We start from the raw sequence: 12,895 nt of genomic DNA, 5'->3' as shown, positions 1-12,895 counted from the left end.
CCAGTTTGAATAGAAGTCGTCATACTTGAGATCTGTAGGCTAAGCTTAATGATGACTGTTCAGTTTGAATAAAAATATCCCTTTCACTCTTGAAGACAACTGCTCTCTCTGTAATAGATGGGTAATACTATATTTAAATTTAGATCAGTCATTGAGGCAGGTGTCATAGAACTTGTTTGCTATGTGAATACTAAAGTCTTTTGCTGAAGTCTCTTTAGGGGCACTGATAATTTCAAGCTGAATAGTTACTTTTTGATATTAAGCTCTGGTAAAGGACTTTGCGTCCTTTTACATATCAGTCACACATTCCATTGAATTATATTGGGGGGAGTATATTTATGTGTATATATTCCATTCTAAAGGCCTGTTGCCCTGAAAATAGATCATAATAGAACTGTGGACTTGCAATAAGGAATAGAGGAGGGGGAAAAGAGGGAGGGGAAAAAAAAAGGCACTTTTCAGAAAACTTCCTTTGTGTTATTTATGGTAGACTTGACAGATTACTCAACTCTACAGGCAGATGGATTCTTCAGGACAAAGATCGAAACTGTGTGTTGGTTTTATTATCAAGGAGAACTTTCATGCTTTTCAGTAGGAAAACATTTTATAATGGGGGAGGCTCAGCACTCATGATCCATGAGGGTAGACTTGTGTAACTCAGCTTTAAAGTTGTATATTCTGCTGCTGCTTGTTGACAGATTTGTTTGTTTCATATTACCAACCACATAAATGCATCTAAGTACTTATTATAATGAATATATGGACACTTGCGAGTCAGAATGTGTCAAAAGAAATGGTCAAACAAATGTTCAGAGTAGCATGGATAATTGTCCTTTTCTTATAAAATATTTTGAAATAAAAACCCAGTTTTATTAAAAACAGTCAATTTGGGTTTACTCCCTGACTTGGCAAGATGACCATAAAAGCAGATGTATTTTGATTTGTCTCAGTATGTGATGTGTTAAAGTTAATTTTGAAGCAACATTTTGGAAGAGAACAATCTTTGACTCATTCACATTTCCTAGTTAGTTTCTGTTCCATCCTTCTAAAAGTTTATTAAAATGCATATGATTATGTTCCCAATAAATAACTTAAAAAGAAGCCGTTTCATCAGTCATCTTTCTCTTCTAGATGTTTACTTTATCCAACTTCTTTTTTTAAGGTTAAGAGTTTAGAATGGAAGAACAAGGAAAACCAGGAAAAGGGATTTTCATTTTTATTCTCAAATTTTAAGAAATACTACTTACCTTCTATTTTCCCAAACATCTGTAAGGAGACCAGCTTGTATAACCCTATACTTGGTAAGTGTTAATTCACCTGATGACATCATTAAATTTTCTCTAATAGAGAGCATAGCAAAGCAGTTTTTTGCTTGTCATCTTTCCCAGAAAGAACAGTCTCAAAAAATATTTGGACATGTTATGGTGTCTGTTCGTGGTTTTCAATTCTCTGTTCATGGAGGCACCTGACCCCTTCATTAGAGTCAATCTTGCTTTATTAACTTCATTCAGGTAAATTAAATGTTCACGTAAAACAGTTCTTCAATGTGACGTCTGTTGATTATTTTAATAGTGCTCTGAAGAGAAATTACTGTTGCTGGTATAAAAGGTGTTAGTGTGCTGTTCTTTGGGGGATGTTCGCTTTATCTGGTACAGAATCATAGTGTTTGCATCATACAGTGCTTGCTCTCATGGTTCAGTCAGAGCAAAGTTAGTTATGTTTTTGCGTCAACTGTATTTTCTCAACAGCTTGCAGTAGGAAGAGGAAGTTAGTTTAACACAATCTTTAAAGCTGATGGTGCTAGAACATATCTTTCCATAGAGAGAGTGCAATTTTAGGTGTTTGCTAAGCAAATCTAACTAGAGTTTTGTTCAGAGGCTGTTAGCCTATTATAAACTAGAACGTTGTTTGCATGTCTTGACTTTGCTAGCTCAGGTTTGCATGCACCCATGCACGTATTGGTTGTAAGCCAACAGAGTTCAAGACTTGTTTGCAAAGCAATACCACGTACATAGGCTTTAAGCTGCCATTTCGTTACTGGAATAATATGGACATCTCAGTGCTCCTCTTACCTGTTGATGCAACATCTCCCAAGGATTAGTTGTGATCTTCAGCCACAATTTCATATTCTAAAATCAAGCTGTTGGGAAGTCTCTTGAAAAGGTCTTACTTTCTGCTTCTGCCCGTCCATGTATATGTATTTGGATTGTGGCTTCCTTCAGAGATGGTTGTTTCAAAACCGTGTTCTCCTGGGAAAGGCAAACATTGGAACTTCTCGTCCAGGGGAGAAGAAACAGTCTAAATTGAGCCATAAGCAACAGTAGAACGAGAGTTGTGTGAAGATACTGAAGAGGTTCAGTGATAAAACAGCTACAAGAGGCATGGTAAGAAATGCTGAGAAAGCTAAACCTACTGCTGCTTGACATCATAGAACAAGAAAATATCGGTTCCATATTTCTTGTTCAAGGAAGATCTCGACTGAGTCTTAAACAGAAGTGTTACAGTAGTCCTCTCTCTTTCTGTGAACCATAAATGAGAAACTTCCAAGGCATTAGTAAAGAAGAGGACAATGAGGAAGAAAAGGAAGAAATGGGCACAAAACTACTGTCAGTGCCTTAAACTGTGCAAAGACAGCAGCAATGACAAGGATTTGGGGAAGAATATAGTAATGAAAACAACAGCAGCACTGGTGAGTAAAATAGTCTTTTCTCCTCTAAGAAGTTCTTCTCTGGCATGCCTCTCCCCATCCTATTTCAAGACAGTCGTGTGCCTGTTCTGAACAAAATTGACGTTGTTTAGGCAGAAAACAGGGCAAACTTGGACACTGAGCCTGCCACTAAAAACAGAAGTTCTTATGCTGCTGGTATAATTTTTAATTTAGGAGAAGTTATGAGGTACAGGTCAAAACAGTAGTTTTGGTAAGCAAGCATTCATATAGGGCTTTACTGGAGATAGTATATTGGATTGAGATTTATTTTCTTTTTCTTTCTGTTAAGGCAGATTGTCATATATCGGTTACAGTAAAGAGCAATGAGCATTCCAGTTACAAGAGTTGTGCCTCCTCCTAATTCTGGCTTGAGTATTACAGGCTTAGAAGAGCCCATGAGATTGTTTGTTTTGTTTTGAATGTCTTTTAATATCTGGTTAGATTCTGTAATACAGTCTTTGGAAACTCTTTAGTAAGAACTACAGATATGGCAGTAAGATTGCAGGGGTATTGTTTCTTCCATCATAGTAACTTGCCTTTCTGTGCAATTTCCAAACCATTTAGATTTGGCCCCTTCATTTACAGGGAAACCATAAAGTGGGCTGTCCTACAGCTCTCTGCAGCTCTTCATTCCTTCTGAAGCCTTTATTGCTGTAAAAAGTAAACGTGGTCAAAACTGCAAGCGTCCACCATTATCACTGTGTTTCTGCTAGCCTTTTCATTTTCTACCCAGTGTACGTCTTCTATCATCTACAGTTATTTTCCTGCCCTTTTTGGCACCAGCTCACACCAAGTTCCTAGAGAGGGAAGGGTGGGGGGTGGGGAAAGCCCAAACAAAACAAAGGAAAATGGAAAGTTGGGGCAAGGGAATATTTCCTTCTGCACTGTTTGAGTCACTCTAATAAGCTTCTGTTTTGCTTTGGTTTTACATCAGTGTCCTCATCTGGAGCCTTGACACCTACTTCCAAGATGGACAGAAATGTGAAAATTCAAGGAATGACTGAAGGAGGATACATTTGAGAAGCAGCTGCAGCACATAATATGATTGAGAGAGAATATAGAGAGAGGATGTTCTGAGAGGATATCATGAAACGACAGAAGGAGGCAGTGTGCTGCAAAGACATGTTTACTGCATGTCTACTGGATGTCTTGTCCCTTTGAAAATACTGTCCGAGTGCTGTTACTGCATGGCCAGTATTGCAGCCTTCACACCCTGCTGAATACTAATAGATACCAGAGAGAACTGATTTTTGCATCTTTAAATACTGCGCTAACAGGCATTTGCTTTCTTTTTTTCAGTGATTGTGCTGTTATACATGCTTCTGTTTAAGGTGTATTAAGTTTTAATTTTCTTACTAATCAGCTGCTTTGCATAGAATGAAAACAATGTACTGTTTTATATTTGTAGTAAATAAACTCTTTGTAAGCTTTTTAAAAAGTATTCTGTGCATTTGTTACATATATAGGTGGATGATATGCAAGAGTCATGTTGTTTATTCCTCTAAAAATAATGCTTCCATTAAAAATAGTGGATGTTACTTTAAAATCTGTTCTGGAAACATTCCTGAGTTTAGCAGTATCATGATGAGTTTATGACTATTTTTGTACGTGGCTGTTGAAATGACGCTGAGATACACCAGCTTGGATATCCTCAATGCTGATGCTGAGTGTTGTGTTGTGTATTTGTAATATTAACAAGGAAACGTTTACAGCAGTCTGACGGGTAGGCTGTATTCACTTCAAATGCCTAAAAGTATATATGGCTGTCAGATGTTAATTGCCTAGATCGTAGCTGATTATTTCTTTGCTGCTATCCAGTTTTGTTCTGGCTGGATTATGATACTATAACCTGGCAGAAGTTAGGCTGGATCCCTTAAAATAACTCTTGACCTTCCATTGGGAAGAAACAGTCAGGGAACAACTTTATATTCTTCAGCATGATGACTTTGCATCTTCTTTGACTCCGACCATTAGTATCTTTGAACTTCATTCTGGCTTGTAAAACCATGGAACATATCTCTTACTCATGTACCATAAGCTATAGAAGAGTTGAGGAAATGCTGAAGTACCATGTCTTTCCAATCTGTCCCTCTCCATATGTGGGTAGGACCATCATTTTCCACGCCTCCTTTTTGTTTGGTGTGTTGTTTTTTTTTTTTTTGTTTGGTTGGTTTGGTTTGGGCTTTTTTGTTGATTTTATTTTTGGGTGGTTTTGGTTGTTTTGTTTTCATGTGCGGTCACCAGATGAAAATTGTGATACTGAAACACCAGCAGCAGGGTATGTTCTGACAGCACATGTCATAATCAGTCCTCAGACAAATTTTCATCTGCTTTTTGTATCAGAGCAGATCTCATACTTGCCCTTCCAGAAGTAGGAATAGAGTTGACACCACTCCCAGGGAAATGTCATTTGCACCTGCAAGTTTTGTATCTGCTTTAGGTTGATGATTTGTATTGCAGAACTGTTCTACACCCTGTCTTGAGTTGTGAAACCCAGAAATTAGATTTGCAGTGTTGAGTTGGCTGATACCTGTCTGGAGTTGAACTGGGCTGTTGATATCTGTCCCTGCAGAAATGTGCGTTATGCACAATTTAAAAACTGTCTGCGTGTCCCCACCCTGCAGTCTTTGTTATGTTTACACCACACATGTCAATTCCATCCAGATCGAGTTATTAAAGACTCAATTTTTCTGAAGCAGGTTTGGGAATACTGATGACACTGTCAGCATCTTTGTCGCTAGCACAGTAGAGAACCAGAAGAGCTAAACAGTTCTGAACCATAATGTAGAACATGGGCTGGAGAATGGAACTGTAGGTTTTAGACCCCAACTAACCGCAGTTCCTGCTAGTTGGCACGCTGCTGGGCATCATTCATTACATCCCCTGCAAGCTAGTACAGAAGCTGTTGCCACAGGCTTATCTTTCAGCTCAGTCCTAGGAAGATCCATGTGCCTTTGCTCTGGCAGCAAAGTCCAGCAAAATTAGCTAGTGCAGATGTGGCATTAGATGTAGCCACAAAACTCGCGCGGCTTTGGAGCAGGGTTTCTCTCTGTTCTATTCATCTTTCACCTGTTGCAGGGCCAGTAGAGGTTTATTGCAGCTGCTGTTGGAATACAGTTGGGAACTAAAGCTCTGCTGTTGTAGCCGTGATTAGATGTTGGGATCTGTATTGGTAAAGAACTATGACCCTTATCGCTAATTATGTTGCTTCATTGTGGGTTGCTGCAGGCCAGCATAGAGATCTTTCTAGGGATGCATTTGGAAATGTGGCGATCCCTTGCATCTGAACTGCATCTGCTTTTCCTAATAGGCTTGGTAGTAGGGGATAAATAGCATATAGGACTTTTAAAAGGCTCTAAAATGGTATGAGATATATATAAGTTGTTACTTAGTAACTTAAACAACTATAAACACTTGTTAAAAATTAAGAAATTTGACAATATCTTAATTCTCTATGACAGTTTTCTTGTATTGGCCATATTCTAGACTAGTTAACAGTTATTTTGGTACGTGGAACTCCCCTTGTAGTTTTCAATGGAAGTGGGAAGTAGTGAGTTTGCTAAAGTTTAAATATTGAGTATAGTATGTAGCTTAAAAAGAAGCTGAAAATAATGAAAATAAACATGTTTACTCGTTTAGAAAAAAAAATGCAAGCAAGGATGTAAGGCTCTAAAAATCAGTTTCAGGTAAGAAATTAAAGGTTTTGCATAGCAGAAACAAGTTGCTGTCCGTTGGACCAACGGTATCGTCTCCCTCTAGGAGAAAATGACAGCCTTGTGATATCTTGTACTCTAGTCCTGAAATTTTCTGTGTTGTGTCCATTTTGGCACATCTTGGGATGAGCTGTGCAACAGAGAATATGAAAGAACAGCACCTCTGAAAGTTCACATGTATTGGTTATGGTTTTAGGATTTCGTTCTTTATATAGAGCTTTCTCTCTGCATGTGTTTTTAAGATGGTGTGTTTCCTTACAGATATACCGCAAATGAGACCAAAGCCACACTACGTAATGGTTAAGAAAGATGCTGAAACCAATGAGGCAATATATTGCACAAAGGAACCTTTTATTAAGGCTCGTGTTATTGTCATTCGATGGTTGGTGTCTTTCTGGCTTGAGCCAAAACCTCATACAGGACCTCATATTCCTGGGATGGAAGGTGAAAATGTGCCAAAGAATATTCAGGTAAAACCAAATATATAAAAAATGTTTGTTTTAATTTTTTTTGTCTTAATTGTTACATCAGCAGCATGCCCTCCTCCAATAATTACAACTAATGAAGAATTGAAACTAATTAAAACATTAGAACTAATGAACAATTAAAAAAAGGAGTTTCTAAATTTTCTGCTTATGAATTTGCTTTAGAAGGACTTGCTATGCTGTTTTTTTTTGTCTTTTTTTTTTTTTCAAATTCTGCTATTTTGTTTTTAATCGAGTAGACATAAGAAGCCTGGAAATGCAGTGAATCCTATCTTTGGGTTTTTTTCTGAATTATTTGTACTGTTTGAAATTATACTGTTGTATAACTTAAACTGTACTGTTCAATTGTTGTATTAAAAATGAGCTGTGAAGTATTCTTTAATTTTTGTTTCAGAGAGCAGCTGCTAGCATGGCTTCAAGGGAGGACAGCAAAAATGACAGCACTGATAAGCAGGATAGAAATGCAGAGCCAGAACAATCTCATTCCAATACAAGTACTCTAACAGAGAGAGAACCGAGTTCTTCCAGTCTCTGCAGTATTGATGAAGAGCATTTAACTGATATTGAAATTGTCCGGAAAGTCTTTTCTTCTAAAAGAAGCAATGTTAATTTTCTAACTGAGATTTTTCGGCAGGTAAACAACCCTCTTTAGAGTGCAAGAATCTTGATTATTATACTATAAAAGATCACCACATCACGGCTTTATTTCAAGAGCATTTGCTAAGCAGAACATTATATAAATGTACAGGTTTTTCTGTCATCTTTCCTTTAAGGTTTAAGAATTAAAAAGTTAAAAACTCTGTAATATTTTATGTGCAGAATATCCCTGGTTCCTGATTTTTCTAGTTTTATTTCTTTAATAACCAGTTTGACAACATTTAACTTGGACTTTACGGTTCCCCATAGAGAGGAATGTTTGATCTTTTTGTACATCAGCCCCGTAGCTATTAGAGCTCACAACCAAGCATAGTAAAATAAGCCTGCTTTGGGAGCCTGCAGCCTTTAAAAAGCTGTTTTAGGAGCAATCGAATGTCCTTACCTTGATAGTGTTCATCAGAAGAGTGGGACAGATGGCCATAGAAGGTAACAGCTTCTGCAACCAGAAATGTTAGCTGAGCATACTCAAAATAGTGTTTCTCAACTGGAAACTATTATAGAACAAATTTAAACTGAGAACATATGCCAGAATATGAAGTCTCTATTTATAATGTGAAAATACCTAACTTTGAGTTCAGTGTGAGAGAATGGAACAAGATGCTGATTTGCCCCATGCTATAGATCTAAAAGACAAAGAGATTGTTCTGGATAATAATAAAGAAAAATACACTGTTTCAATTGAAATGCATGACACTAATTGCTTTAACCATCAGAAAACCATTTAAAAACTCCATTACAATCTGGACGAAAGGATATTTTCGAATGAGGCAAATAAATGTCAGAAGCTTATCCACAACCAGTGTGTTGAAGAGCTTGGACGCATTACTGAAGGAGATAAGTTACCCAAATTCAGCTGCTGCACAAGGGTTTATGGAGTCTGAAAGACTGAACACAGAGTCTAAATTATTGATGGTCTATTTAGAAACTGCCCTCTCCAGTGAAAGGGACAGCAAAGGCAGTTTTACTTGTTCTTTTTGCAAGGTAGTCCATGAGTTATGTAGGTTATTTGGATTTCATGTTTGGTTATGAGATCTCCTTTAAGTCATTGTTTAGCCAGAAGTTTTCAGTGTAAGTTCATCTCTAACATGCCAGATATTTGTAATTTTTCTAAAACATTAGGGTTAAGTTATTCCAGTCAGGAGGAGGTTTCGGTTGTACTGAATGGTGGGAAAATTGTCTGTAGAAAAAAAATGTATGCATTTTAGACTCCAGGGTACAAAAACTGTGTGTCCGTTTACAGAGAGACAGCATACCGCTTCTGTCAAGTAGGCGCTCCTTAAAGTCATGGGCAATGAGTTTTCAACATTCGCACCATGGACTCCATAAAATTATGTGTTAGTGTAGTTTATCTGTTCTTTTTAAAATACAATTAGGGCATCATGGTCTGTGGTAAATGTATTTATAGTTAGTTAAAACCTGACTAACGTTAAAAGTTTCTGAACTGTGACTAGTTGTTGCCAGTACAGCAGATACAGAAAACCTCCTGAAGAGGGCAGTGACAAGCCGTTACACTGACTCAAATGCATGAATTTTTAAAGCAATGATTCTGAAGTCTTTTCAGGGAGCCATTTGTTTTAAGGATACTCTCTTGTAAAATCTCATTTGGCTAAAAATAAGATGCATGTCCGCCAGTGACGTATGTCACTTCAGTTTTTGTTACGTCATTTAGAACTGATTTAACCCCGCTCTTCCAAGTCCTCTGAATGGAAAATGTTGTAATAGAAACTCCTGCTCATTCGTTTTGCATACTTTTGATGAGTGTTTGGGTCTTAATTTCAGCAGGCTAGGTGTTGAGTAGGTAAGTCTGTGTGGATTCTTATATCTCTCCCTTTGTCAGTGAAGTTTTTTAAGTGCTTTCTTGACAAGTTCCCTTGTTAAAACATTTTTTTCATGTTTTTAGTTTACAGATAGAGAAGTGAACAAACATTTAGATTCAGGAGTAATTTATTTAAGATCCTGTGTGGCTGTGTGGGGTTTTTTTTCCCCTCTTATCCCTTAGAACCTGTACATTAGAGAGCCCAACATGATTTCAAGTATTGTAACTGTTTTTTTGTTTCTTTTTCTGCTCACAGGCATTTCTCTTGCCAATATGTGAAGCAGCTGCCATGAGAAAAGTGGTAAAAGTGTATCAAGAATGGATTCAGCAAGAAGACAAGCCTTTATTTATGAAAGAACCTGAAGAAGTAATGCAGTGTACAGCTGCAGATTGTGATGAAAGTGTTGTTGACCACAATTCATCAGAGAAAGCAAAAGAAAGAGAAGAGGTAAGATATTGTTGCTTAATATTTGTGCATCGTTTGGATACGCTAGAAGGCAGAGAAGTGGCCTCCTTGACAGATTACATGTGGTTTAATTTTATGTCAGAGCATCTGTTGGGGAGAATCAAGGGTAATTAAACAGTGCATGAATGGGCTAACAATTTGATCCATTATGTGTAGATTTTTAATGTAGTTAGTTCAATGTAAAATTTCTTGTAGTTTTATGAACCGTTCTCAAGATGTGGATTATAGAGTATGCCAATCTTCAGCTGTGTAAAAACTTTTTACAAATAAAAGGATGAGGAAAATAGTAGTTATTTCGTCCAGATACTTTAAAATAATTGTTACTTCTTAAAATATATTTGTGTCTTTAAGATGCATCTTAAGCATCTGTTTACTATCGTTTATTATTTAATATCTATTGTATCCTTTTTCCTTTAATATAAAACCAAAATACCTGTCTGCAAATCTATAGAATTTTAAGAAAAAAATATTTTTCAGGAAAAAGGGATGAACTCCAGTCATGTTCGAAATTCAAACTGGGCAAGAAATGGCTGTTACGAAGACACTTTGCATAAAGTGTCTGAAATTGATACTGAAGAGCAAAATGTGCGAGCTGGAGTGCAGTCAGTATTGCAGGTATGAAATGGACTTGACATCTGATTTCCATCCTAATAATAAAGCTCATGTTATCAGTACATAGAGAGCGGAATATGATGCAATACTCCTGCAAGTATTGCAAAATTTTTTTTTAGATTTAAAAAGTGTGATGATAAATGGTGTTAAAATAATGGCAGTGGTTCACTATGTCTTTATTGACCTTTACTAGGAAAATGAATACACAAGAGTTGGATAACAGAGTAAAAAAAATCTTTTAATTTTGCATCAGGACATGCATTCTGCTCTGCATTGTATCACTGAAAAATTTCTCATTTGAGTGCCACATCATCAAATTATTCTAATTAAGTGTTTAATAAGAATGCTTAGAAGCTTTTTTCTTTTAAGTTATGAGTCACCACACACAAAACATGTGAACCTGCAGTTTTCCTAATCTGAATAATAAATTGTACAGTGATATTTTCTCATCTTTATCTGAATTACAGATTGGATGAGTACATAAGTGTTTGAAAAATTCGATCAGACACCCCAACTCTCTACTTCAGTGATATCGTTAAGGAATGGGAGAGTTGCAGAAGTTCCCTACCAGAAATTTTCTAACTTCTTACAGGAAATTCGGCAGGGTAGAAGTTGTCTTAATTTCAAATGTTCAGCAAAATGCTTTACTGAAGTTGAGGATATAGAACATGAAGCGTGTATAATTTGAGAGTCATGTAAAATGTGTGCATTTTATGTATGATATGTGCATGCACATGCATACATATAGGTGTGTGTATGACTGTAGCCTTTGTAATATTATTTTATTCAGAAGAGAATTGATTCTAAACAAAGTAAACAGACATGTGCATTTGCCACTCCACTGTGTGCGCTTTTACCATGGGTGACAATGCTAATTAGAACTCATTATTTTTACAGTAGCTTGAATGAATGATTTCCTGAATATGGTTTCCTGTTGTGCTGTACACTGTTATATATAGAAATAAACTTAATAACTGAAATTGCTTTCAAATTCAAGTATGCTACAATAATTTTAGCTTTGTAATCTTTGCATACAATGACTATTTAAATTATGAAGTGTTTCTGAGAAAAGAAACAGTGAAGTATCTTTATCTATTTGCAATCTGTTAGTAAGGTTTACGCATCTGAGAATGCTTAGGAGATTCTTCATGTGGAAATTTTTTAGACAAAGATTCCTTTGACTAGCAAATACATTGTTTTTTTAGCCCAAAACAGAGTTAAGACATCATTCTAAACCAGTACCATGTCTGAATTTGAGAGGTTTCCTGACCTGGAACCGCATTTGACTTTATCTGTGAATCAAGAACCCAAGACTTCTGTCTTGAGTTTTCTTCCCAGTTAATTCTTCTATAGACTTATTTATAGGCACTTAGAGTAAGGTACGTTCATTAGTTGAGGCTAGTGGATGTAAAGCTGCATATTAATAGTTTTTAATTATTAAAATCCAAAGCTCTCAGTAGAGGGAAATCACAACTGTAGAACCAATGATTTCCTGTACATGTGGATTAAGAAAGACAAATAAAAACGAATTGGAAATCTAGGGCTCACTGTGATTCAGATACTTCCTAAACTTCCAAAGAAATATAACAACAATTCAGTAGTAGCTCCTGTAACTCCTACAGTGTCCTTGCCTACTTTGTTTTCATCATTTTCCTTCTGAAAACCCTAATTCACGGTCCACCAAAGTCAGACACTTTGGAGAAGGTATCCCGTTTCCTAGTTTTGGTAAGATTTACTGATTACATGCTTTAGTTTCCTTCCAGAACATGATACAGGCCTTGGCATGCTGTAGCACACACTGTGTACGAGGCCTATTTCAAGTAGTTTAGCGTATATTATACTTGTCAGCTGCGGGCTTACAGGTGGAACTTCTGTGCAGTGGAATTCTTTACTGAGACATTTTTGTCTGTCGTATTAAAATAATTGTATTGAGTAGTTTGTTGTACCACCTGTCTATGAGAGCAAAAATATACAAATACGTTTTGTAGAAAAAAATGGGGGGAAAATCAGTCTTATTGTTGCTTTATCATCACATCAAGCTAACTTGTATTTAAATGTAGACTTCTGAGTGCATATGCAGCCTCTTCTGTTAATCTTAGGTTTTTCTCTTCCTGGTTGCTACCAACTGAATTGCTGAAAACATCGAAGTACTTCAAGCTCATAACATCCACTCTTCTCTACTTGCAGGTTTTTATAATAAATTCTTCAAATATATTCTTTCTTGAGCCTGCAAATGAAATTAAAGCTTTGCTGGACGAACACACTGATATGTGTAAACGCATTCTTAATATCTACCGTCACATGGTAGTCCAAGTGACTATGGACAAGAAGACATGGTAAAATGCTAATGCTTTTATCTTAGATTATTCACAAGATAAACGTGAAAATTTACTTGGTAGTAAACACAGTAGAGTGGTATTGCCTATGTGAACCGGTTTC

The 12,895-nt window shown here is 36.6% G+C and overlaps 1 protein-coding gene across 15 annotated transcripts in view; it reads left to right on the top strand.

Annotated features, from left to right (window-relative positions):
• The window catches only part of RALGAPA1 (Ral GTPase activating protein catalytic subunit alpha 1), a 134,789-nt gene that overhangs the window by 19,890 nt on the left and 102,004 nt on the right, over nt 1-12,895 (top strand). For all 15 annotated transcript variants that reach the window (XR_012586749.1, XM_074585179.1, XM_074585178.1 and 12 more), the window contains exons 8-13: nt 1,163-1,301; nt 6,682-6,890; nt 7,300-7,539; nt 9,635-9,826; nt 10,322-10,459; nt 12,644-12,792. Coding sequence is in view for 14 of the 15 variants with exons in the window: in XM_074585179.1 (XP_074441280.1) it covers nt 1,163-1,301; nt 6,682-6,890; nt 7,300-7,539; nt 9,635-9,826; nt 10,322-10,459; nt 12,644-12,792 (1,067 nt within the window). In the remaining variant the exon portion in view is untranslated. The remainder of the gene's footprint in view (nt 1-1,162; nt 1,302-6,681; nt 6,891-7,299; nt 7,540-9,634; nt 9,827-10,321; nt 10,460-12,643; nt 12,793-12,895) is intronic.

This window comes from Larus michahellis, chromosome 4 (assembly GCF_964199755.1).
Source record: "Larus michahellis chromosome 4, bLarMic1.1, whole genome shotgun sequence".
Lineage (NCBI taxonomy): Eukaryota > Metazoa > Chordata > Aves > Charadriiformes > Laridae > Larus > Larus michahellis.
This window is presented reverse-complemented; position numbering and strand designations above follow the sequence as displayed.